The sequence below is a fragment of the Hypomesus transpacificus genome, chromosome 17 (genome assembly GCF_021917145.1).
Source record: "Hypomesus transpacificus isolate Combined female chromosome 17, fHypTra1, whole genome shotgun sequence".
NCBI classification, from domain to species: Eukaryota; Metazoa; Chordata; class Actinopteri; order Osmeriformes; family Osmeridae; genus Hypomesus; species Hypomesus transpacificus.
The window spans coordinates 8,703,184-8,730,718 of record NC_061076.1 but is presented as its reverse complement, the minus strand read 5'-3'; the positions used below and the strand labels follow the sequence as shown (position 1 = coordinate 8,730,718).

General features: G+C 46.5%; 1 protein-coding gene across 1 annotated transcript; it reads left to right on the top strand.

Annotated features, from left to right (window-relative positions):
- Nucleotides 1-487: 487 nt before the first annotated feature.
- On the top strand, nt 488-27,410 carry baiap2l1b (BAR/IMD domain containing adaptor protein 2 like 1b). Its single transcript, XM_047039153.1, has 14 exons — nt 488-950; nt 2,970-3,045; nt 3,256-3,342; nt 10,615-10,676; nt 12,338-12,409; nt 13,218-13,352; nt 17,488-17,640; nt 17,919-18,074; nt 18,681-18,849; nt 18,934-19,150; nt 21,419-21,481; nt 22,030-22,222; nt 26,104-26,144; nt 26,306-27,410. The coding sequence occupies exons 1-14, from the start codon at nt 900-902 to the stop codon at nt 26,376-26,378; spliced, it is 1,548 nt and encodes a 515-aa protein (XP_046895109.1). The 5' UTR covers nt 488-899; the 3' UTR covers nt 26,379-27,410.
- Nucleotides 27,411-27,535: the final 125 nt, after the last annotated feature.

Genomic DNA, 27,535 nt, shown 5'->3' with positions numbered 1-27,535 from the left:
AATATGACAAAAAATATGCAAGATGAAAGAAGCGAAGACGTTTGATTTTGAGATATGTTAAAACATGAGTCCTCAAATAATCATCAATCATGCGATGGCATTGGAAACCTAAATGTTGAGTTTATGAGCTCTGCAGTGACACGTTGATAAAGAGTGACACCTGGTGCACAATAATAGAATAGGCCCACTCAGTCTGTAGGCTACTTAAGAACTATAATGGACTATCCAGAGTGGACTAATGGAGTATGTCTTATATTAACTTAGTGTAAATTAATCAATACAAATAATAAGATATTAGGATATAATGAATTGTATCTTGCGCTATTGTTTTCTTTTGAGGAATATTGTCATGATCTGTGCATAACTTTTTTGTATGTTGGAGTTAGGTTGTGTATTGCAACGGGTATTTCTTCTTTTTTTTCTTTGTGTCCTTTATTACTGGACCGGAAAATATATAATATATAATTTGTTGTTGAATTGGAATTATTGTACGTTTTTTTACATGGCAGTGGACTGGCAGTGCCTCTAGGGAGCGCCCGCAACCTTCAGGGATAGCCAGCGTCAACCTTGACTATAATTTCGGAGGGGGCAGTGTGTGACGTCCAACACCCTACACCTACCTCCTTCCCGTTGACGACGCAAAGTTTGACAGCTCAGCTTTAACCTACAGTCCACAGATAACGTCCACAGCAAACCGTTGCATATTTTGGATATAGACTGACACATTATTTTACTGTTTTAATAAAGGGTTGATCGACTTCAGGTGACATTCTTTTTTTCAATATGTGGAGCACTCGATGACAATGAGGAATTTCATGAATCCGTAGAGGTCTGTTTTGTCACTTTTTGGGTGAGGGTGAATAGTTATAGTTTCTAACGGAATCAACAGGGATTTGATCATGTCGAAAGACCCAGAGGAGGTGAACAAGCTCACCGAAAGCACATATAAGGTAAGTAAAACAAGAATAATACAGGATAAACGTTCACCGTGTGCGACCTATTCTATTCAAACAGGTGCGCCCAGTCCATGTCTTTTAACTTGACTCTTTTGAGTCTGTCCAGTTTCAATTAGCGTCCACCGCAATCGCTAGATTTGTTTGTAAATTAGGGGTTTCCCAACCAAACAAAAGCTCTAGTTTTATCCTGATAATTGATAGAATTAGAGGGACGAAAAGTTGCTCACTGTTGACTCTAGTATGGAAACATCTGTTGCTGCTCCTTGGATCAAACCCAATCCAATGGCATTACAGTACTTGAAAGCCAAAATGTGGATAACAGAATTTAAGGAGAATGAATCTCCACAGAGCTAACTGAAACTTGTTACATTGATTCCATTTAAAAAAAATTCTCGTGAGTGGCACTTGACAATATGAACAGACATGAGCTGTAATTCCCCTTCATGTGTAATAGAGCCATAGTACTCTGTCTGCCACATCCTGATCTCCCTTACCTTAAACAAGTGTTCTTCAGTAATGTCTCTTTTCGCATATTGGTCACCTATTACTTATATGTATGAGTACCATAATAAAAGTGATTCATGTAACACTAGCTGTCCTAGACTTGGGTTAAACACTTCTGCGATCTGTTCACTTCATCACACTGTTCCATTTCAGTGTCAAGGCATGCCCATTACACTGCTATTTATGATTAGTCATGGCCACAGGGTACTTTATGCCACACTCCACAAGTCATGTGCCAAGTGTGGCACACTCCACAGGGTGCCAGCCTGATGCAAGAACAAGTGGGCGACCTACAGTAGTGTGCCTTGGCGGTTGGTCTTTTAGACCTGAGAATGCCGTTAGACTTTGGTGCGCCCGACCCAGCTCCTTAAGGTGGTGAAATGGAAGGCAAACCGTGCAGGTTTAATTATTTAGCTGGCTGCTGTGTGTGGTAAGATTATACAGCCTGCTCCACCACGGCACCTCTGGCTCGCAGTTATAGCCAACTGCTCCGCAGGTTTGTGCTGTATAAAAATTGTACACTGAACAACTTTGAGTAAGCCTTTTGTAGGAGAGGGCCCAGAGTAACCTTGGCACAGAGCATGATGGGAGAGAAAACTCAGTGCCATACTGACAACTCCACTGCTGTACCACACATAAACTCTGAAAGGAGTTAAGCGGGCTTAGGTTGACTCACCACTTGTACACCTCCCTCACTGCTTCATGCCTTTTAATTGTCACTGGATCATAAATCCCTGTATTACCAAATGCACACATTTCTCAGAAAATGGTTGGTCTTTACCTGGGGCGATTACCTGGAGTTTCATGTGTTTTCATGTTCATTCAAATGCCAGGGTTTCACCTATCATTTCCTGGATTCTTTTTTTGGGTCTCAGCCATGACTCACCTTTATCTTGTTAAACAGTAAAAATTCCTTTGGCGATAACCATCTGAACTCATAGTAGGACTTGACTTAGGGAAATAGCAGTTCAACTGATTAGAGTAAGGTATTTGATGGGCTGAACAACTGTGGGCCAGTTGGAATTGTTTGATGGGGGCAGGAAATTGGGGATTCTGGATTCAACGCCTCTGTATCAGTAGAATTGGATGAGCTGAATTGTTCATTAATATTATAAGAGAAAGCCTCTCAGACAATGAAGGTAATGACAGAAACCATGTTTTTACATTGGGGCAATGACATGGTGCTGGACCATCAATCTGGAATCTCTCTGTGACTGATCCCTGTGAGAAAGTGTGAACACTTTCTTATAGTCAGATGTGGCCGTTTTAACCGAGTGTGGAGCTGCCACCTTCATGTAATTCATTAATTCATATATTCATTCATATTATTCTTTCACATTCGCGCTTACTGACTTACTCATTCACAGACGGACATTCTCTTACTCACTCGTTCACCTCCATCTTCTCCCTGCAGCTCTCTCCTTTTATGTCATTCACTCAGTCACATAGGAGAGAGCATAAACAGCCAGGCTCCTTGTCACTCTGATCTCACCTTCCTCTCCTCTCCAGAATGTGATGGAACAGTTCAACCCTGGGCTGAGGAACTTAGTCAACCTGGGGAAGAACTATGAGAAATCTGTGGCTGGTGAGCATCCATATTTTATACAGTAATTAATCTACAGAATATACTATATTGTATACTTACACGAATAACCAAACCATGTGCCAAACTGATGTTCACCTCTGGTGTTGCTGTGTTAATATTTACTCATGAATGCCATTCTGAGGTACTGTAGAGTGAAGACTTCTTCTAGTTGTATTGTAGGTTAAAATCTGTGTGTCTGTGTGTTTATAGCAATGACCCTGGCTGGCAAAATGTACTTTGACGCTGTGTCTAAGATTGGAGAGAATGCTGCGGTGTCTCCTGTCTCCAGAGAGCTGGGTAAGTCCTGCCTGCTTGCCTGCTTGTGTCTGTCTGTCTGTCTGTCTGTCTGTCTGTCTGTCTGTCTGTCTGTCTGTCTGTCTGTCTGTCTGCCTGATTATCTGTATGCCTCTGTTTATCTGTCTGACTGTTTATAAGGCAGCTCTGTGGTGCTCAAACTCTTCTGGAAGCCTCTGTGTCAACACATCTCCAATTCTCAAATGGATGTTCAACAGTCTGTCTAAAATCCCTCAGCCCTTAGGTTCAAGGTGCATTTTATGTCTAGCTGTAGATCACCTCTGGCTCTGAGCCTTTGGATACATTCTCACCCCTCTGTTCAAATTCCCCCTGCTGGGATTCTCACCCCATTGTTGGAAGCTTCCTATCTGGACAGGCCTCATAGGGTTCCACTATGCAATATAGTCTAGAAATGTCTGGTTCTTTTTCCCCCTCGCTCCCCTGGGTCCGACTTAATTAGCAGCACAGGATGTGTCCGACAGCTTGTGTGAGTGTGTGTGTGTGTGTGGTGCTGTACCTGGGCTCCCTCTTGCTCTTGGGGCAAGTGATGATTACATTTAGTTTCACACAGTTGTGAAACCGGGTAAAAACTCTCTCTCTCTCTCCCCCTCCCTCCCCTTAGCAGGATGGCTCCGGTAAACATGTGTGTTTTATGGGTTTTACCACACCCACACAAGGTGACTTTGAGGCATTGTGTGTGTGTGTGTGAAAGGATAGTCCTAAAGTGAACCAAATAGAGATGAATCACACTTAACCTTGGCCAGACTCCTGCATGCACTAATCCCCCGCATTCGTATGCGTGAGTGTATTCCAGTGCGCGTGAGACACAGACAGCACTGGGAGTTTTCTCAGTCTGTGAAGACTAAGCCCCACCTTAGTCATGACAATGCACTTTGAGGCAACACTGTTTGGTTGCAGCAAGTGAAGCTTTGTGAACACGGTTGTTTCTCTACTGAGCAGAAGCTAAGCCCATCACACATTGTTGCCAGAGAAATGTTACAGCATTTCCAAGGACAATAACCACAAGCCTTCTCATCGACACATGAGCCAAAGAGAAGCCTGGGGTAACAGCAGTCTCTACCCTCCCACACCACAGAAGAAGATGGCTTGTTTCCCTCCCCCTATTCCCTTCATCCGCCCCTCCCTCTCTCTACCTGTGGAACATCACAAGCGTACCCAAGCAGCCTCAGGAACACGAGACACGGTGACGCCAAGGGCCAAGACACCTAATACTCTTGAGAGTCACTGAAGGATTGACATGCTGCCCTGCCTCCCTCCTTCTCTGCTTCCTAATTCCAACCCCCCCCCATCCTCCCCTCACCCCCCTCCAGCCCTCAGAGTTCAAATGTCAGCGTGAAGGGAGGTCCTTTCATCCAGGGCCTCTCAGGTAGCCAGCACATGACCTTTAAGCCTCTCCCACAAGGAGAGCAGTCACACCTGGACTAATGAAGACAGAGCTGGCTAAAGGTTCTGACAGGATGGCGGCGCGTGGAGCTCTCGTTATCTCCCCTGATCACTGGGTCACACATGATGTAACTGAAGCAAGCTGAAATGTGAGACCTCAACAAAAGAGCACAGTGTCATCTCTGAGGTTTTCTGCGTGTGTGTGTTTCTCCAGAAAGGGCTTACCACATCTGCATTCAACCACACACACACACTCAGCTTTGTGTTGGCTCCATTTTGAATGTCCTCTAGGCCTGTTTACATAATTTTCAGGATGTTGTGCAAGCACGTCAGGTGTCACCTGCTGATACCAGCATTATTTTGCACCACAGTCAAAGCCATTGGTACGATAGTGTGAATGTATTTGCATATCCCCTTTGAAAAGCTCCTTCTGCGAAAGACTATTAAGAATGAATTGATTATGCCATATAGATGATGTTGTCAAAAACAAATACTCCATATTCACTACCAAAATACTTTTTGAGTGAGGCCTCTCAGGACACTATAAGCCTTATTTCCCATTTAGCGAGTGGCTTTGGTCCAGCAGGGACCAACACAGTCCAAATGTCTCACCATCATGTGTTCCCAGTGGGTACCAATTTATCCCTGCTAGCAACCCTTAATGATTGCTCTTTCCTACACCAGTCTTGCAGAACATCCATCTCTGCAAACGCCAGAGCTTTTCTGAAACTGGAGACTCCAACAAAGTTTCTGCATCCATGGCCGATCCCAATCTCAATCAGGGAACAATTCAGAAACGGTCCCAGCATTTGCCTGGGCGAACGCAGCAAGGGCTACTCTGAGATAGCGAGACCTCACAAGCCAGTGAACGGCAGGAGTGTTTGCTCACATGCAGATTTAGAGCTGCCTGGGAGCTAGATGGATGTGATTAAATTGGTTTAGTCCTAGCTGATAGACTCCAACACGACGGCCATGTTGTATCTTTGGGGCGAGAAGAACCTGGGTGTTTTCACTGTTCTCTGTCCTGTAAGCAGCCAGACTGAACCATGGAAGGAGACTCTATATAGTCGCTTTCAATGTCTCAGCCATACAGGATGTTTAATTCTAAGAAATACTGCACACCTCCGCTCCAACCCATAGTTGTGTCTTGCCAAGCTGGACCTGTTGCAAAACCCCCCCAATTAAACCTGTGGGCGTACTATCTCGGCAGGGTGAGTTACCGTGTCTTAGTTTGGTCGGCAGGCTAACAGGGGTTGTTGCTCCATTGTCACACACCCTGTTATGAGGCATTTTGTTTCCCTAGCACAGAACGCCGCTCAGTGGTGCATGCTTGTTGCTTGGTAACATTGTGGTCAGAACATGACAACTATAAACAAATGACAATATATCAGTTTGTGAGAGAAGGAGAAAGAAATTGGTTAGAGTGAGAAAGAGAAAGGGGTGAGGGGGAGAAAACGAGACTGTACTCCTTAAATACTGTATGTTTGTACTGTAAATGTCCTTTGGTTATGCATGACATCCTATCTGAGGATTTCTAGTGAAACACTATTCCGGTTCAGCATCATGAGGGTTATGATGAGTGATGTAGCACACTTGATTCAGAACATCTCCTCTCAGCTTTTATCTTCTCATATGTTGTCCAAACCTAGAGTGGGTTCTGGGGTTGAGGATGTGTCAAGGTAGGTGAGCGGTTAGTGTTGAATGGTCACTCCAGACCACACAAGTAGAGGATGCATTTTGAAGAGATTGGTTGTGTTTATTTCGGAACCTAGTGTGAAAAGTGGCTATTCTAAGCCTGTACATACAACATGACTTGAGTGACCACACCCTCTGTATGTACCTTCTTCTCCGTCCCTCCCCTCCTCTCCCCCTGCCTCTCTGCCTCTCTGCCTCCCTGCCAAAATACCCAAAGTCATTACAAAGAGCACAGAAAAAGAAAAAAAAACGATAGATGTCAGCTCCACATCAATAGTATGACTGAGCGACTCAATGCTGTGTATCAGTACAAAACAGAATGTTGAAGTGGAAACAATTCCAAAGCATTGTTTAGGGAGCGCAATGATCTAGAAACTTTGCACTTACTGTATGGTTTGTTAATCTCCTTGTTTGATAGTTGGGCTATTGGACTCAACCAGGGCTTTCGCCAGATTAGGAAACAGTATGTCGCACCTGAAACAAACAAACTCATCATAAAGGGGAAAATGAATACAACTATTGTTCATTTATTCAGGCTAACATCAGCTGGCTGCACATATATGCACACACACCATTATGTCATACACGGATACACATGCACCCACTGCACTTAAATCACACACACATACACACACACACACACACACACAGACACACACTCTGTCCAGTGCATCAGTATCAGATACGTCAAATCAATAACCTTCCCCCCCTTCCTTTGTTCTCAAGATGGAAGGTTCTGGAGCTGGAGGTCTCATGTGGCCTGTTTGATGAGCTCAAAGAGCTCACAGCCCCCTTCCAGCAGGGCAGAGAGACACACACAAGCTGCTGGCCCTGCACAGAACCACTGCACCACATTTACATCAGGCAATCCAGTTCTGCTCTGTAATGTCAGTACACACTGCTATAGAGGTACCAGTCATCCGTTCGTCTGAGGTTGCATTCAAAAATGTCGAGTCAATTAGACACAACAACATATTTCAGGACGATGCGTGTTTGCTGTGGAAAAAATATATCCTCAGGATTATTCTGCTGGTACTGTAGACACACATGGTACAAGGCTAATACTAGATTTCCATTTGCTCTATTTCTTTCTCTCTTTCTGTTTATCAGTGTATTTCTCCCTCACCCTCTCTCTCTCTCTCTCTCTCTCTGTGTCTCTCTCTTCAGATGGTTAGAAAGCTTACCTAAAAGACACACACTCATACAGGCTCTATGGCTATGTATGGCTGTGTCAACTCGTAATCTGTGAGCTTTGTGCAGGGCTGTGTGTGAAACAGACACCATACACAGACACAGTCACACACACCTGGCGGTCATCTGAAGTAGCAGACTAGTCCAGACCTGGCCACATAAAGAGAGTGTCAATTGGATCAGCCAAGCCAGGAATAGGCCAACCCTTTCTCAGCTCCTTGTCTCACCCAGTGTCCATCTGTGTGTACAGCTATTTGACCCCATCTTACTGGCTCTGAAACTGCTGCTAGTGTTTTATAGCTGTTTTTATTTTTATTTGTTTTTAAGCGCTTTCGTTTCTTTTTATAACAATGGAATGAGGGAAAGAAAATGATAAAGTGATATGCTATCTTAATTGGCAGCTCATTCTTTTATACACGTAAACAACTGACCTAGTGCCAAGTGGGTGGGTCCACACTGCATAAATCCTGCACAATGCTGCTTCTCGTTTCTTTTATTATGATTATTATGTGTTTATGACTATGATATCATGATCCCAATTTGATTGTCTTGGTGAGTGACACAGTGAGAAGCCATGTAATTTGCGGCTCCCTATAGCTTGAGCTGATTTTAATTAAGTCAAGTTTTCCACACAAACCAAATGTACGGTGCATCCGGAAATAATTCAGAGCGCTTCACTTTTTTCACTTGTTGTTATGTTACAGCCGTATCCCAAAATTGATTCAATTAATTGTTTTCCTAAAAAATCTATCTATAACAAATAAAACATCACATGTACATAAGTGTTCACACCCTTTGCCATGACACTCAAAATTGAGCTCAGGTGCTTCCTGTTCAACTGATTTTCCTTGAGATGTTTTCTACAACTTGATTAGAGTCCTTATGAGCACAGTGGCCTCCATCATCCGTAAATGGAAGAAGTTCAGAACCACCAGGACTCTTCCTAGAGTTGGCCACCCAGCCAAACTGAGTGAATCAGGGGAAAGGGCCTTAGTCAAGGAGGTGACCAAGAACCCGGTAGTCACTCTGACAGAGCTCCAGCATTGCTCTGTGAAGAGAGGAGAACCTTCCAGAAGGACAACCATCTCTGCAGCACTCCACCAATCAGGGCTGTATTGCAGTGGCCAGACAGAAGCCAATCCTCAGTAAAAGGCACATGACAGCTGCCTGGAGTTTGCCAAAAGGCACCCGAAGGACTCACTCACAGACCATGAAAAACAAAATTCTCTGGTCTGATGAAGCAAAGATTGAACTCTTTGGCCTGAATGCCAAGCGTCATGTCTGGAGGAAACCAGTAACCAGCTGTAACAACAAAATGTGGAAAAAGTGAAGCGCTGTGAATACTGTCCGAATACACTGTACATTGATATATTGCTGTCTTCTCAGCAGTAAGTGGGATGGCCTCAAACCTCGAATGGGTCCAGGTGTTGACAGATAGCTGATGGCTGATCTAACAAACTGGGTCAATTAGAATCAGTCATTTAAGAGACCTATACTTTTACAGTGTTCCAAGTGATTGATTGAAATAATCATAACTGAACGTTATTACTGCTGGATCTACTTGACCTAATGCACCAAGGTGCAGCACTGTGTAGCTCTGTTCTCCAGTCACTAGAGGTGTTGAAATTAATCGAATAATCGATGCATCGCAACGCGGACACGGACGATTCTGCAGCGATGCAGTGGCCGACCATAATCGATTATAACGCAATGATGTCGCTCGTTAATTTTCCGGCCGCGGCATTAACATTCAAATGAAAAATAACATTCTCAGTAGCCTAACCCGTTTCATCTAGACCGATGATAGCAAAATGGCTGAGTGTGGTTGTGAGATCGTCCTTAAAAACGCTCCAAGCGTCTTAAAAGTTGAGATATGGAACTTCATTTCGGATTTTACCAACAGGCTGGGAAGCACGAACTGGATACATCGCATGCGATATGCCTGTCACACCAAAATTAAATACGTTGGGAACACTACCAAATTTAGGAATCACGTTACAGTAGCCGTTTCCATCCTGAGTTGCTAGCAACAACACCAGCCGCGGAAAACGCAAACTCTGGGCCAGCAACTACGAGGATTGATGCAACTCTGTTTTCAATACTGCTAAAAATGCTGTATGTGTTGTGTTCAGACTTTGTTAAATAATAAAGATTATCTATATCTTACTACAACGTAGGCCTACTTGTATTTTTGGCTGAAAATATAACTGTTGGAGCCAAAACTATGATTATTAGGATTTCAATGTTAACCTTTTGCCTTTATGAAATCGTTATGAATTGTGCATGTTAGTCAGTCTTTATATTTACATGAAGGCATTTAGCAGACGCTTTTATCCAATGCGACTTCCAAAAGAGAGCTTCACAAAAGTGCATAGGTGGTAAACATTGCAGGTAGCCAAAACATGAAGCATACACTGAAAACTAAATAAGTCCCAAAGGGAAGAACCACAAGAGCATGTAGTTGAACAAGTTAGAATTAAACAATTTCACAACATGAACCTCAAAAAGTGCAAGGGTGTGGAAAAAACAAATCAAGTAGCAAAACATATATTACACAGCAAGTACAGTAGTTATAAGTCAGTTACAATGTCTTTCAGCGTGGCATGTCGTCACAGCGTTTTGTCAATAATTAATATAGAAATAATTAATTTAGAAAACTGTATTATATTGAACTATACAGTATCTTAATGCATTCTGTAAAGTCAAATATCCTATATGGCTTCAATAGAAAACTAAACGCATCGTAATGCAACGTAATGCATCGAGGAATCGAATCGCTGACATGATAATCGTAACCGAATCGGGAGATCAGTGTCAATTCACACCTCTACCAGTCACTGTTGTGGGGTGAGGCAGGTGGCTGGGTTGAACCTGCTGTCTGAGCAGAGACAGAAGGGTGGTCATACTAGACTGAAGTTACAGCCTGCCAAAGGCTTTGGTTCTTCTGGTGCCAGCTAATCAGGAGGTCTTGCTCATTCTTTACAGGAGTAGTGCTAATGGAGATCTCTGAGGTTCACAAGAAGGTTCACCTCGAGCTGGAGGAGAATGTGAGTATCTCTGATCCTGGGGGTGTGGGTGGGTTTGGGTGTGTGTGTGTGTGTGTGGGGGTGGGTTTTTCCTACAAGGCACTAGCAGGAAACACCTTTAGTGCTAGCTCTACCTATATCTTTATTTCTGTCACTTATCTTTATCAATACAACCTTAACCTATTGAGTTTAGCCTGAAGTTCCAGTCACTGTGAACACCCCCCTCACCCCCACACACGTGCACACACACTAATACACCCACGTACACTTTTACACACACACACACACTCACACACACACACATATATGACCATGTGATCCCAGGGTGGCGTGCTTCCTTGTATTTTGCCCTGTTGTGTGGCTCCCCTCCTCTGTAGCCAGTGTCACACCCAGGGACAGATCCAGAGAACCAACAGCTCCTGACTAGAAACAAAAACAACCTTGAGGAGAACGTGTACCTGCTGGGACAATGGGTGTGAATCGTGTTTCAACATGCCCTGTGGAAACACTTCTGGGAACTGGGGATGTTGTTACAGTTGTTAGCATTAGCATGCTATTGTACAATAGTGACACACCAGTCTACCATACTGACCCACTACTCTGTTTGCGTGCTGACATAGTTGTAGTAATGATGTTCCATCTGCCAAGTGAGCCAGAGTAAGAACCCGAAAGTTGTATTCAATCCTGTGGCATGGGTTTTCTCACTTTGAGGTTTTACCAAGCGATAAAAGCTTCAGCACACGGTCAAACATTACTCATTCAAATCAAACATTGACTTTAGTTGAGCTCAGTGTCACTCCCTTGTACTCGAACTGAACATGCAATACTGATAGCTAAGCCTGGACTGGGGTGTGTCAACAGGTTGCTACAGCACTGCTTGAGTCAGACAGAAAGAAAGGGAGAACAGTAGAGCCAAGGTGCATGCTGACCACATACGGTATGGTGGGGAGGGTGAAGAGAGGCTGAAGAGGGGCCGATAAGGGGGGGGGGGGGGGGGGGTCAGAGCATGCATTAGAACTGTGTGTCTGTGACCACCACCAGTCACCACCAGTGTGTCTGTGTGCATGAGTCAGCATCCACCCATGTCTCTGTGTGGAGGAAGCGTCAGGCTTATTCAGTACCCAGGAAGGTCTCGGGGTCAAGGGGATGTCTCACTTAAAGGGCGTGGGCTGTTGTTTGCCAGGAAACCTGTTGAAATGGATCTAGACTGAGAGAGAAGTGGTGGGGGGGAGGAGATGGAGAGAGAGAGTGGTGGGGGCGGGAGATGGAGAGAGTGGTGGGGGGTAAGGAGATGGAGAGTGGTGGGGGGGGAGGAGATGGAGAGAGTGGTGTGGGGGGGAGATACAGAGAGAGAGTGGTGGGGAGTGTTGCCATCCGTGGGCGATAAGGCTGCCACTGATATGAGCTCCCTCGCCCTCGCAAATGATTATGCAAAGATGGAGACATATGGAGAGAGAAACATAGTGGGAGAGAGAGACAGAGAATCCGTGAGCCTCCCTGATCAGATTTGCTTCTGATTCACTCATACGATCTTGAGTTCCTTCCCGCACATCTTCACTAAGCCATATTTTGACTGTGTTTTATCGACATCCTGCCAACAACACCAGCACATCCTGTCAATATGTCATCTAAAACGAATCACTTTGCCCCACCCTGTCCCCTCTCTCTTTCCTCACCTGCAGTTTAAAAGGTTTCATAGGGAAATAATTGGTGAGTTGGAGCGCAAGACCGACATGGATGTGAAATACATGACAGTAAGTACTCCACTAAGCACATGCCTCTGTTCACACTGTGTGTGTGTGTGAGAATGTGTGTGTGTGCTACAGGCCTCTCTCACCACCAGAGTTGGGTAACTTTACTTTTTAAAGTAACTAATTACAGTTACTAGTTACATTTCTTGTAAAGTAACTAGTACGTTACTTAGTTACTTGCTGTAGAGAGTAAAGCGTTAAGTTACATAATTCTTTTCTCAGACAATTCACTTTGGTCACTCACTCTTCCTCAGCAATAGCACATATTGTACTGAATATTCTGTGTCACTCGCATAACATGATAAATCCTTATTATACAACTGGATCAAGGTACTAATCCACCATCATGAAAAACAATATTTGTTTATATTTGTATATTTGCAACGGATTCATTCTATTAAATAAGTAACGCGTTAAGTTACTTTTTACGTAACAAAAGCAGTCTGACTACTGACTACCCCCAACACTGCTCTCCACAGACGTACAGTAGAACCGTAATTTGTCAAACAACAGGAATGACTTTCTTCTCACTAATCTATTAACTCCACATGTTTGGAACGCTACTCATGTGTACAGCCTTGATTGCTTTGTGCTTGAATGAAAAATGTAGCCTCTTCGGAAGGCATTTAGTCACAGCAGGAGCCTCGAAGCTGGCAACAGGCAGGCAGCAATGAACAATCCGCAGTTAGTTAGCAACAGTAGGTTTGTGAACATCTGGGTAGCATAGCCCAGGCGTAAACAGACGTGTGATTGCCTCACTCCCCCATACATAGATGACATTACATTCTCTATAATGCCCCCCCTCCTCCAGGCCACCTTCAAGAGGTACCAGACTGAGCACAAGATGAAGCAAGACTCTCTGGACAGGTCCCAATCAGACCTGAAGAAGCTTCGCAGGAAGAGTCAGGGCAAGAACGCCACCAAGTACGAGAGCAAGGAGAGCGAGGTGGGAAAGCTGTCCTATACACATACACACACACCTCTGACACAGCCTGTCGTAGCCATAGTAACAAACCAGTGAGAAGTTTGTGAAGACGTTTTTAGAAACAAGCTAATGTACATGTGAGCGCACGTGTGTTGTCTGCCATCAGGCGCTACTGGTGTATCCAGCCCTCGGCACAATCCACCCTCATGACACACACCCGTGTACACGCTTGCAAATAGTCATACTGGTAGAGACTATTAATGTGTCCTATGGCCACTGACTGAGACAGAGAAAGAGAAACCTCTTCTGTTTGTGTGTGTGTGTGTGTGTGTGTGTGTGTGTGTGTGTGTGTGTGTGTGTGTGTGTGTGTGTGTGTGTGTGTGTGTGTGAGGGAGAAAGAGAAAGAAAAAGAGAGAGAGAGAGACGATAAGGAAGACAGTAGAAGCAAGTTTGTCAACATGCTATAAAGTGGGACCTTTCTATGATGAATACTGGGTTCTGTTGCATCGTAAATTAGCAGGTTAAAACAACAGGCTGTGCCACCGCCCCCCACCCCCTAGCTAAGCTTCAGATCTAACATCAAATCAGAGTAACAGTTGACCCAGTCAGTGAGAGAGCCAGTCTAACTGGCTGCTAAGTCAACACACCCCGTTCCCCAGTTTGGCCTGGGAGGGACTGGGGGGCGTGTGTGTGTGGTGGGGTGTGTGTGCATGTGTATATGTGTGTGTGTGGGGGGGGGGGGGGCTGTACAGAGACGACAAGAACAGATAGAGAGAATAGAGAGGGTGTGGGTGTGGCAAAAAAAGGGAGTGTGAGGAGTAGAGACAAAAAGAGGGGTGGGGAGGGAGGGAGGGAGGGAGGGAGGGAGGGAGGGAGGGAGGGAGGGAGGGAGGGAGGGAGGGAGGGAGGGAGGGAGGGAGGGAGGGAGGGAGGGAGGGAGGGAGCAGATTTCGAAAACCCTGATCCACAAATGAGAGCAAGGTTTTCTTCTCGGTCGAGGAAGAGATAGAATTACAGGAAGGTAGAGAGAAGAAAGGGACTTGTAGATGAATGACTCACTGAAAAGGCCTGAATCACCATTTCTAGAGAGTCAACCACTGCAGAGGAGTGCATGTTTGTGACTACTATTATGTCAATGCTGGACTAAAATTACACTTTTACACTGATAGCTGAACTGCACTTCCTTGTATTAATCTGTCAAGAGCTGTTGCCCATTGCAGAAAGTGGAAAATATGGAGTTTTCAAGCCAGGGTCACTTTCAGTGATTAGATTAAGGAGCCCCTCGCACGCTCTCTGTCTCTATTTAGCTCTCTCTTTTTATCTGTCACTCTCTCAGTCTTATCAATTATTAAACACTTGTTAAACACTTCCCAGGTGGTGACTTCAGAATATTCCCTTTTCCAGTCTGTGTTGACAAGCCCACAGAGGTTGAAGTATGTTGGGTGTTTAGAGAGCATTGCATTATGTGTTCCTGCTATCAGTGTGGGTGGATGGATGGATGAATGAATTAATGAAAACGTTGATGGAAGGATGAATAAAGGGGTGGATATGAGGAGGCATTGTGATCAATCTATTCTGACCGGAGGGAACTTAGTGTGTGGAGTTCCTCTGTGAGGGAAAGCACGTTCCTTTGCATCCATTCTTCTACAAGCATCAGTCTCCCATCCAGAAAGCCCCACAGGTTGCAAATAGACCCTAGTTAGGCCTCTCACCTAGAGAGAGATCGGAGTCTTAGTCCAAAGGACAAACTTCCAATGAGGACCACCACAAAACAATTCCCCACATCATTTTGACATTCAGAGAAACTCCGCAAATACAAAGCCTGCTCACATTGTGATGTCAATTGTCCCAGGCTTGTGTAATTGCAGCCATTTTAGCCTTGATGATTTGGGAATCTGAACCTGGCACAGGTTTCTATTGCTTTAGAGCAGCTTCCTAATTTTTCTGTCCTTCTAGCAGTCTCCTTCCTCTCTCCCCTATAAGTACAGAAGCAACAATACAGTGGGTGTCCATAGCAACTGGCTGTAGAACCGATTTCTTGATCAGCTGGAGAGGTTTGGTGTCTGTATAGCGAGGTTTCACACACTTTTACCTCAGTAATTACACTGTTTCTCTTTCTCCTACCATACACGCAAGACAACAATATCCCTTTCACACATGAACAGATACACACAGAGAAATATTTGAATTATCCAGGTTGTGTTTCAGATCGCTGAGTGTGATACCATGTCTGTATCGTGCTCGGTGTTGACAGAGATGGACAATGGTTCCACTGTGGCACCTCCACAGGTGACCTCAGAGCCTCAGGGGTGACCTCAGAGCCAGCGGGCCGGCTACACTGAGGTGACGTTATGGGAACAGCCAGCACTGTCACACTGGTGAACCAAACAACAGCAGGTCTCCCAAAGCACCAAGATATAGACAGAGACCACCCCGACTGGTGGCTTTAGATTCATGTTTCTTTTCAGGCAGGATCTGAATAGAGTAGATACAGATACAGAGAGATACACACAGAGAGAGATAGAGAGAGAGAGAGAGAGAGAGAGAGAGAGAGAGAGTACATGTACTGTCATTATCCATGAAGGCTCTCCTATCAGAGGTCATCCAAGGACTATGTACAGGGAGCTCTGTTTGAACAACAATGCTATCTCTCCAGCTAAGAGGAACACACTGCAATCAAGCGTGTTTTAGTCCAGGAAGGGGGGTTGGGGGTGGGGGGTTAGTAAAAAGACACAGACAGACAGGTTAGTATAGAGACAGAGAGAGAGACAGACAGACAGAGAGAGAGACAGACAGAGAGAGAGACAGACAGAGAGAGAGAGAGAGAGAGAGAGAGAGAGAGAGAGAGAGAGAGAGAGAGAGAGAGAGAGAGAGAGAGAGAGACAGAGAGAGAGACAGACAGACAGACAGAGAGACAGACAACCTCCTGCCTTTCTATGCTGTCACTGTTGTCCCAGTAGGCTCAAACACAGTATCCCTGGTGATCAGAGACGCACACATACACTCACACACACACATACACACAGCCAGGAATGTGGAAGTCAACTTCACATTGAAACTTGTCAGCTTTGGACAGGCCTTGCCCTTCTGGGTGTGTGTGTGCATATGTGTGCATGCATGTGTGTGGGTGGAAGGGTGGGTGTGTGCATGTCTACTTGTCATGTGGCAGCATTGGTTCTTTGCTGAACACCCATTACGATGGTTTATGCTGTTTCTGCCAACTGTTTTCATGCAAAGCCCCCCCACCTATAGTGCGTATCAGGTGTTGAGAGGTGATTCAATTTCTGATATCCTGTCTGATATCTTGTCTGATATCCTGTTGTATATCCAGCAACAGGCAGTCTGCTCCATGCTGCTGGAATTTAAATGAGATTTATCACAGCTTCATGTACAACTTGAGACCAAGGACCTCTTAGTCAGTACCCACATGTCTATAGAAAATAAAAGATTTTCAATGTATCTTTTCTTCTGTTTCTACTGTGTGAAAATGTCCAAGGCCTGAGTTTCTGACAGCATGCAGACTACAGTACATACCGTACAAACTCGAGAGTTAAGGTTATCAAACAGATCCCTGTTCTGTTTCCTGTGTAGTAGTGTTGCACGCTCCATCTTTGAGTTCACTCTCCTACGTGGTTTCACATTCAGTTCGGCAAAAGTTTGCTGTGTTCCAACATCAAGTATCATTCGAAAAGAGAGTAATAATGAGACTAATAAGGTCCCAACAGACATACACAAACACAAACACACACACCGTCTTTCACCTTCTGTGAAGAATGGTGACCTTAGAATGGCCCTGCGTCTGTGTTTTGAGATAAGACCTGCAGTTCTCGGCTAGGCCGGACCTCACCTGGAGCTGCTTTCCCTCTTACTCACCATAGAATAGAGAGAAGAAACCCAGCTAGCCTTCTGCCACACAGAGATTAGCAGGCTTCTATTCCACCCCTTCTGTCCCGGTGCCTTTTTGCTTCCTGCCATTCGCTGTGCCACGTTGGCATTGGCTGAGCCGTGTCTGCAGGGAGGAGATAAGGGAGTCCGATTGGGCCAAATGGTGATGTTTTGACGATTGACGAGATGTGAAATGAAAATCTGTCACAGGTCAGGGCTGTTTGTTCGATGACGGGGCCAATGATAAGATCGTATGCCTGGTGCGTTGCAGTGTCTGGAGATGCTGACATCTCGTCAGGTGGACATGCAAATGTTCATCGCTGACGGGTGCAAGGAGGCCCTTTTGGAGGAGAAAAGGCGCTTCTGCTTCCTGGTGGACAAACACTGCACCTTCTCTTACCAGACAGCTGCCTTTCATGAAACGGTAGGTCGTCTCTCCCCCCAGGCTCCTGCCCCCCAGGCTGCTAAGAGCCTCTGTGCCCTATGACAGGGCTTCTGTGGCCTGGTTCCATTTCTATAGCTGCTTTTCTCAACAAGCCCACTTCTAAGAGTTTTAGGCCACAGGTACAATAATGTCCCCCAACCCCACTGTAAGAACATTGAAATGGAAGGCTCGCCTTTTTTCTTTTCTTGATTTGCACAACAGTACATATTGTATTCAGAGAATATCACAATATCATGTGTGCTTGTGCCCTCCCTCAGGCCAAGGACATGCTGTCGGGGAAGCTGACCTCTTGGCAGGAGAAGTGCAGCGACGCCACCAACGTGCCTGACAGCATCATGACCATGATCGAGGGCCTGAGGAACTCCGTGCCTGTCACCCCCCTTCCATCCCCCGCCCCCTCCCGACGCAGCCGGGTGAGGGTGACAAACGGAGAGACGGGGAGACAGAGGGAGAGAGACAGACAGAGAGACAAAGGGAGACGGAGGGAGAGAGACAGACAGGGAGACAGAGACAGACAGGGAGACAGAGGGAGAGAGACCGACAGGGAGACAGGGAGACAGAGGGAGAGAGACAGACAGGGAGACAGAGGGAGAGAGACAGACAGGGAGACGGGGAGAAAGAGGGAGACACAGGGAGACATGGAGACAGAGGGAGAGAGACAGACAAGGAGACAGTGGGAGACAGAGGGAGAGAGACAGACGGAGACACAGGGAGACAGAGGGAGACAGGGAGACACAGGGAGAGACACAGCCAGGGAGACAGAGGGAGACAGACAGGGAGACAGAGGGAGAGAGGGAGGGTAGAACAAGGTAGAGGGAGAGAGATAATAGAAATTACAGGGCTTTTTTCAAATCCAGAAAGTTGCTTCCTTGTCCTTTCCCCTGTTCCCTGTCCTCCTTTCCTCATAACTGATGTACTTGGAGATTGTTCTTGGGCTGCATTCCATTTAGGAAAGAATCACCCTCACCTTCTACCCCTTTCCCGCTGACCATGGTCAATGTGTTGTCTCCTGGCTGTAGAGCAACTCAGTGGTCTCCATGCCCCCGCCCCCGGCCCCGGCCCTGAAGGCTCAGACCAGCCCACTGGCCGGCATGTTCTCCAACAACCCCGTCACCCCCATCACCCCCATCATCCCTATCACCCCAAGCACAACTACCACAAAAACAGCCGTCGAAGAGAAAATCACAGGTACGCGTGGGAGTCAAAATGTCAAACGTTTTTGTCCGTGTTTGCATGCGTGCGTGCTACTAACAAAGCCCTCCCCGTGTCCAGACTATGGGGACAGCGAGGACAGCTCCATGTCCAGGTCGGTGTCCATGGCAACGGGACTCAACAATATCATCCGGAGGCCCCGGGTGCGGACGATCTTCCCCCATACGGCGGCTGGCAACGCCACCCTGCTGAGCTTCGATGAGGGTGATGTCATCAGTCTGCTCATCCCAGAGGAGAGGGACGGCTGGCTCTACGGAGAGCTGGAGAAGACCAAGCAGTGAGTCGGGGGCTCGCGCACACACGCACGCACACGCGTCGTCCTGTGTGTACACACACGTGTGCCCTCACAAACACCTGTAGAACCAGAATGCACAGCGATGCACAGTATGTTTATACACCTGCAAAGACACACTAAACAGTGCCTCTCCCACCTCCTCTCTCCTGCGTGTCTTGTACATGATGCCCATTTCGATAGCCTGTTAAATCACACTCTCTCTTCACCAGCCTCCGGATCCCCCCCCCCCCCTCCCTCACCCCTCACCTCCTCTCTCTAGTCTACATATACACAGTAATCACTCCACCCCCCCCCCACCCCCCGACCCCCCCGCCCAGCCGTGCCAACCTCAGCTCCCCCCAGACCTCACCCCTCCGTCATGTCCACATGTACACAGTAATCACTCCCCTCCACCTCAGCCACTAGCCCTGCATCCCCCCCAGCCCTGCCTCCCTCACCAGCTGCTGTGGACATGTGTGCTTCTGCTGATGCTGGTTGTGCTGCCCACTGATGACCAGGGCCCTCTGAGCTTCCCTGCCCTGCCAGGCGCCAGATGGGGTGGCTGGATGGAGGGGAGAGGAGGAAGGGAGAGGGGGGCAGAGAGAGAGACAGAGCCAAATTGATGCAGGAAGAAAAGTGGCAACACCACTTAATACAGTACTGGATATAGACTACAGTACTGGATATGGTCCACAATACTGGATATGAACCACAATACTGGATATAGTCACCATGGTTGCCGTAACATAGAACCAATGAGTTGTCAATAGGCAGGTCGGTGGGATGATGTCAGTGATATCACCAGACACACCTATGCCCTGTCATGGCTCGATTGAGCGATCATGTATCCTGGCAACTGGGCCTAGCAACAGTGGACTGTATACAGATACAAATAGATATAATGTACGGGAGAGAGGTATCACCTCATACTTTCCACCTAAGACACCAACATGGCCACCCCCCCAAAAATTCTCATTGACTTCAAGTTTAGTGTTAGTTTATAGTCTATGATCTGTGATTGTTGTAGCTAAAGGGAAGTTGATACGGTATCTACCCCTGGTGTATTTATCCTAGGTAAACATAGGCTGACCGCACCCGCTTCCCAACTCCTAATGGCCCAACAGGATTGTGTCATTCCAAAGCAGTGGTGACATACTGATACTAAGGGAACGATCTGTACGTAGATCCGCCTTGAGAACCTCAGGCAGTCTTTGGAGAGGGCGATAAGCAGTAACATTTCTCAGACTTTGGAGTGTTTCGATCTTTAGCTGAACTGTGATGGAACATGAGAGTATGGGTCTCCAATATGTGACACTGCATCGCTGTCGTCCCCTTCTAAGATGGACGTGGCGCAGAATGTGTGTGTGGCACAGTGTGTGCGTGTGTGTCAGTCTCTGTGGAACACCTTTCAACTCCACCAATGATTTTTTGGGTCAGTGCCAGAACAAGGACGTTTATTTGATTTTTGTTTGTGTCTTTTGCCATAGACGTCACGGTAAATAGTTGTGTTCACGCCTCGTAAATTGCGTGGGGAAAACAATTTACCTCTCACTAAATGGAAAAACGTCTGTGTTATTGAAGATAAAACATGCATCTCTCTCACCTTCGGCTCATTTTCCATCAAAGGTAGAGGAGGAAAACCCAAGTGTGATCAAACCCACTGCGACACAGACAATGTTGAAATAATGCTACTGTCAACCACCAAGTAGAGTAACAGGAAATGGAGTGTTTGGTATTCAGGGCTGTGCTCTGATTGCTTCCCATTTCCCACAGAGGCGCCCATCATACTCTGCATCTGTCTGCGTTAGAGACCCCACACCATGCAGCTGATTACAGGCTTTATTCTGACGCCACAACAAGCTTACTAATGGCAGCAATGGAGAGGCTGGAGGCTGTTATTGGTTAACTGGGCACGGGTCTCTTCTGTCTGGAGGGCCTCTCCAGTGTTTGAGATGGAGGGCTGTTTGACTGTGGTACGCAGGTGAACAGCAGAGTACCCCCTCTCAATCATTGGGAGCCTATTTATCCTGCTGTTACTGTTGAATGACTGGAAAGAAGAGCTTGATTTCATTGCAATGTCTCAACCATGTTCTCTCTGTCTCTCTCTGTCTCTGTCTCTCTCTCTCTCTCTCTCTCTCTCTCTCTCTCTCTTGTTTTCTGTTTCTCTCTTGATGTCTGTCTGTCTCTCTCACTCCCTTCCTCTCTTTCCTCTTTCTTCTTTTTTCTCCCTCTCTTTTCCCTTCTCTCCCTCCCTCTCTCTCTCTCTCCCAGGAGAGGCTGGTTTCCATCATCCTATTGCCGTGCATACTCCGAGCCCATCGTCAACAACAATCGGTAAGGGGATTTCTCATATTCTGAAGGAGGAGGGGTCAACTGGACGACTGTGTATTAATATGACAAAGTACATGAAATCTCGACGATCTCATTACCTAACAAATTCTAGTTGATTGTGGGTTAAACCAGAGCACACGTGCACGTACGCGCGCACGCACACACAGGTCTCACGTTACACCCAGATTGTAGATGGTCATTTCCTATTGTCTACAGCAGTCAGCGAGTCTGTGATGGCCTTTAAACCAGAAATGACTTTTATTGCTTCTGTAGGCAGCGCAGGCTTGATTTATACATTGATGTACTGAGGCATCCTACAGCCATGAGCAGTACTGCGATATACACACGTTGGCTCCATTACTAACTTCTGGAGTAGTTAGAGTGCAACATGAGGTTTGATTCGATTTATTTCTAACCCTGTAAATTAAGCCCTATATATCTCACCGTAAGTAGTTTGTTTGCAAGATTAGGTTATGAGGTTAGGTGAGATTTATTTATATCTGTATATAATCCATTAACCCCCCCCCTCCCCCTTTTCTTCCTCTCTCCAGCGTGGGCAATGCCCCCCTGCGGAGTAAGAGTGTGGTCAACCTCCACCACCAGGACACGGAGACAGACGAGGCCACCATGATCCTGCCCCCACCCGACTACATCAACTCCCCTACCCACTCCCCCGCCACCAACAGCAAGCAGCACTCGCCCACGCCCTCCGCCTCCTCCTTTAACTCCGCACCAGACAGAACGGTCAGTCCGTCCAATCGGACCCCCCTCGCTCTCTCCCTCTCACTGTGTCCCTATCTCTTTCTTTCTCTCTCACTCACAGTTGTTTTGTGGCTCTCCCTCATTCCCCGATACTCCTTCCCCTTCCTCTGCTTTTCTCTCGTCTTCGCCTCTCTCTCCCTCTGTCCCTCTGTCCCTCTCTCTCCCTCTGTCCCTCTCTCTCCCTCTGTCCCTCTCTCTCCCTCTCTCTGTCCCTCTCTCTTTCTCTCTCTCTCGCTCTGTCCCTCTCTCTCCCTCTCTCTCCCTCTCCCCCCCCCTCTCTCTCTCTCTCTCTCTCTGTCCCTCTCTCTCCCTCTCTTTCCCTCTCTCTCTCTCTCTCTCTCTCTCTCTCTGTCCCTCTCTCTCCCTCTGTCCCCCTCTCCTCCACTCACACCAACAGGCCACACCTGATAGGTCCCTTAGCTGCTTCAGTGTGTTGTACCTTGCCTCATCTAAGCAGGTGTACAGTGTGTGTGGGGACCGTGTCAGGTGTGTTCTTGCACTGGTCGGAGTAACACGAGAGCACTATTATTAGTGCAGCAGTTTTCAGGGGCCTGAAATTGTGACAAGTGTGACAAGCGCCGATTATTCCGGTCTCCATTCGAGTCTCTGTAGTCTCACGATCGCAAAACACGTTTGTTGAATGAAGATGGTTCTAGCTGCTGTATTGGACCAGTCTAGTTTCAGTCATGCAGTCTGGTGCTGAAGATTCACGTGAAAAGATCGGTCTGAGTGTGATGATGGTGATGGGGGCGAACACGATGAGGATGAACTCGAAACACACTGCTAAAGAGCATAGGTCCTAATTAGCCAGTCAGTCCTGACAGCAGCATGGAGAGGATTTGCAACCTTGGGGTGTAGCACCTCACTGACAAAGAAGCAGTTTTTTTTACTGTCGCTAACCTCTTAAATAACACGGAACCTTCTAGTAAAGAGGGCCTGAAATGACATGTTTGCATGTATGCAAAGGCAGCCAGCTAAGCAAAATTGCGGTGAAATATCCTTCCTCCTCCTGACTGGATGGAAATGAGGGTTTTGATCCCAATTACCTGCTGCAGTTGACACAACACATTTACTCAGAGAACTGGAATAGTAAGAAAAACTGTATAAAGTATACACATACTGTATTAGTATATACTGTCATATTCTGACTCTGATATTCATTCATAAATCCCAAAATCATTTGAAACTACCAGATGTAAAGTTCATATGCTCTAAAGCTTCCATCCCAAAAATGGTCAGATTTAAATAAAAATGCGTAAAACCTCAATCTGCCCCTGCAGGTTGATAATTCAGTCATAGTGCACTTCCTCTATGTGGATGATCTTTGTCCAATGGAATGGCCTGTGCTGTCTGTTACTGACACTGCAGGTAAAACCACACAGTCATCTCAACATTATTGGAAAGGAAGCGTTTGTAACATGATATCTTAAATACTCTCAAATGCCTTTTCAGAGAGCTCTCCCCCAAACTATGGATGTCATGTGACACACCACATGATGGCTACTGTACTGTGAGTACTGAGCTGTACTTTACCTGAGGCCTGGTTCCTGGATAGACGTCCTGTTAATCGCAGATAGGGAGGGAAGGGAAACATAAGCTCTTTATACACCAGACACTGTGGGACTACACTCACTGACAGCCACACACATACGCACACGACTCATTTTCTATCTCCACTCTACAATATTGGGGATATACTGTACAGTAAATACCGTGCACAGACATTCTCCCACATGTCCACACACACACTTACAGCTCAACAGTGATTATGTCGCGCACACACATACATACATTGTTTTGGTGGGACTGATTTGTGATGTTTGGCCTGGGAGAGGTTGAATGGACAGACTGTGTAAGAAGATCCGCCTCTCTTTTCTTCCCCTGCCGTGAAATATTCATGAACCTCATGGTAGATCCAGGGTAATGGGGTACCCTGTGTGTGCATGTGTGTGTGTGTGTGTCCTACTATCTTGTCAGGTGCACATCCGGGACATGGCTTGGACCTGGTCTGCTGATGGAATTCCACCCTGAGTGAACCTGACACCTGCCCCCTCCCTATGATCTCTCTTCTAATTCCCCAATCCAATTAATGTCCCTCCCTCCCCCTATTTTCCTTTACCTCCGTTCCCCCTTTCTTACTTTTCCACTTCTTTCTCTGTTTTATTGTCTCCTCATTCTCTATTTCCTGGTATCAATCAATCTTTCTCCCTCTCTCTCTTTCTCTCCCTTCCTCTCCCATATCGTCCTCTATCTCTCCAACTGTCTTTCGTCATCACTCATTTGTCTCCCTCCCTCCCTCATCTCATCTCTCTCTGTCCACCTCTGTCTCTCTGTAATTCTGTAATGTGCAGGGGTAAATAGGGGTCAGTGCACGAGGAGCTTATCCTCCATTCATCCTATCATCGAATGACTCATCTCATCTACTCCCATTCATAAACACACAGACACACACACACCACACAGGAGAGTAGGAGGAGTGCGACAGTGGGTGAGAGCCACTTTGGTATTGACAGAACTGAGGGTGCGATGGCTGGGTGAGTCACGGCCGTCTCTGAGTGGGCCAGAGAGGCGAGGAGGTGAGCGTGTTCCGGCTGTCCGGACACACCCCACACAGCGAGATGTGGAGCTGGCTGGTACTGTGGGAGGGAACACCTGGAATGACTGGACACGTTACTGCCATCTCTGCATACATGTTAAGGCCACACATACGTGACCTGGAACAATACATTATGTACGATTTTTGGTGTGGGTGTGTGTGTATGAGTTTGTGTGTGGGTGTGTGTGTGCGGGTGTGTGTGCGTGTGTGTGTGCATATGTGAGCTTGACCGGGACTGGGATTACTGAGAACATCTGGAGGGGATGAGGCAGGAGGCCCGATGTGAGACAGGGCCCAGAGACAGACAGGGTCAGGGTGTGTCCGTCTGCCTGCCCTACTGTCAGTCTCACCCTCCAAGCTCACTCTGTGGAGCCTGCAGAGAAAAGGGAGTGCTGTTGACTGCCACCCTCTAGTGGACAGACTGTGGTACTGCAGCAATGAGGCTTGACTGCAATCAGAGTAGTTGTGAAGTTGTGACATGCTGTTACACATCAGAGGCAGAAGGGGGGAGGATACGTGCATGTGGAGTACCAACAAGAAAATCTAAATAGTAGAACTTGCATTCAATAGCTGTATATCATTGTTATCACTTTTAAAAAATAGATTTCGGGATTTGTCATGTTTTATTGGACAGTTTAAAGTGAAGTGTGACAGGACAGGCAGGCTGGAAGAGAGAGAGCGAGAGACAGGGGAAGACTTGCAGCAAAGGGCCAAGGCCGCTGCAGTAAGGACTCAGCCTACATGGTACGCACTCTTATCAGGTGAACTATCGAGGCTGTTATCACTTTTTATAGTTTTGATTGCTGCAGTTTCTGAGAAGATTGTGTCTAGTCATGACCACAGTCAGGAGAAGTGATAGTTCAAAAGGCGACCGGTGGTCACAGTGAGGCCTCTTTAGCCTCTTTCACACTCTCACTCGGACAGAAGTGCGTTAGTCAGAGCTGCCAACACTGGTTTCCACATGTTGCTGGATTATTCTGGAACCAGACTGGTCTTTCCAGAAGGTCCAGATTCCAATGTCTGTCTTGTGAGGTGACGCAGGTCTCAGCTCTGCATTCCCACACTCCTTTCTTTCTCTGGCACTCGGCTAAAGTGCATCTCCGTTCCCCAAACCAGTCTGGTCAGGGAATGTGATATGGTGTTTCTCAGAAGGAAAGAGGATGTGGAGAATCATCAGGCTTTATTGAATATGTAACCTAATGCAAAGTGTGACAGTGCTGAGGTAGAGTGACAGCGTCCTGATGTTGTGTCTTCCCTTTTCCCACAGAATCAACAGAACGGATATGGGAAGCCTCCTTCTTTCCTAGAGTAAGTTGTCGCTCCGATTCATCAACTCCACACACAGCCGGGGTATGGCACCCAAAAACCTGTACTGACCCCTGGTCTGACAATCATTTAAATACTAGCAAGCTAAGACACACACACAAGTATACACACAGCTCATGACTAAACTCTTTCTGTCTTCCCAGGGGAGGGAACCCCTTCGCTACAGTCAAGCTGCGTCCCACTGTCACCAACGACCGCTCGGCCCCCATCATCTGACTCTCCACACAAACTCTCCAGCCACCAAGCCCACCTTTGTTCCGTCTGCCCAGGACTTGAATCCCTGGCCTGGGCTACAGCAGGCCTGGGCTACATCAGGCCAGCCCCAAACCCCCCCCCCCCACCACCTATCATTGGACAGTGGACACACAGGACCAGGCTGGCTGGAGTCAACTCCACAACTGATACCCCCCCCCGACACCACCATCGTTCCTTCGAAGTCACACGCCGATCTAGAGGAACCGCTTTTATTTATGCAACAGATGCACATATTCTAATATCTAGATCTATTTTTGTGACATAGGGTCTTGGACACAGCAATGAGGCGTGTGGACACAGCAATGAGGCATGTCTTGGAAGTATGGAGGTTGTGACCTCTGGACAGAGCAGAACTAAATATAGTAAACAGTTGAGACCAGAGAAGACAATGTGTAGAAATGTGGATTTGTATTTATAATGTTCTTGCTTGTTGAATCATTGTTAACGTTCGTATTTTCCGTTGCCATAGTACGTGAATGTAAATGCAGTATGCGACTAGAAGGGACCAATGCATTGCATCTCGCTATTGTTCTCATTGTGTCGTTGCTTAGTGATGAGACATGCATGCACTGCATAATACACTGTACACTGTCCGGGAAGCTGCTTGGAAGAAATATCTTGCAAAGGGAAATGAATGTATTTCAATGTTTGGTTATCGGCAGGCCCTCTGAACACATTCCGTTGCTTGGACACACAACCTGGGACTAGAGTGTCATTGTGGACCCAGAATGGTTTGGTTTGAAGCTCTAGATGGGATACACATTTGCCTTAATTAATGTTCACCCTTCCACAGTCATACACAGGCAATTCTTTTTCAGACAGACTGGTACCTATAATAACCCATCCATAGGCAGTGGAGTTTTTTGTTCTCCCAAATGGCATTTTTCTGCATTACTTGTACAGTGGTTCTTTAAGTCTTTCGCTCTGCCCTTACATGCCCTCTTAGCTTGAATAATTGCTGTATGAAAATAAAAACTTGTTTTATTTCTTCAATTTTTTCCCCTCTTTATTTAATCTCATTTGCATTACTTGCTCATCTTGCCTGGCACGTTGAACTTAACTAAATGCAACAACTGAAACCCAACCTATCTTAGGTTTTATTTTTAACCATTGTAATG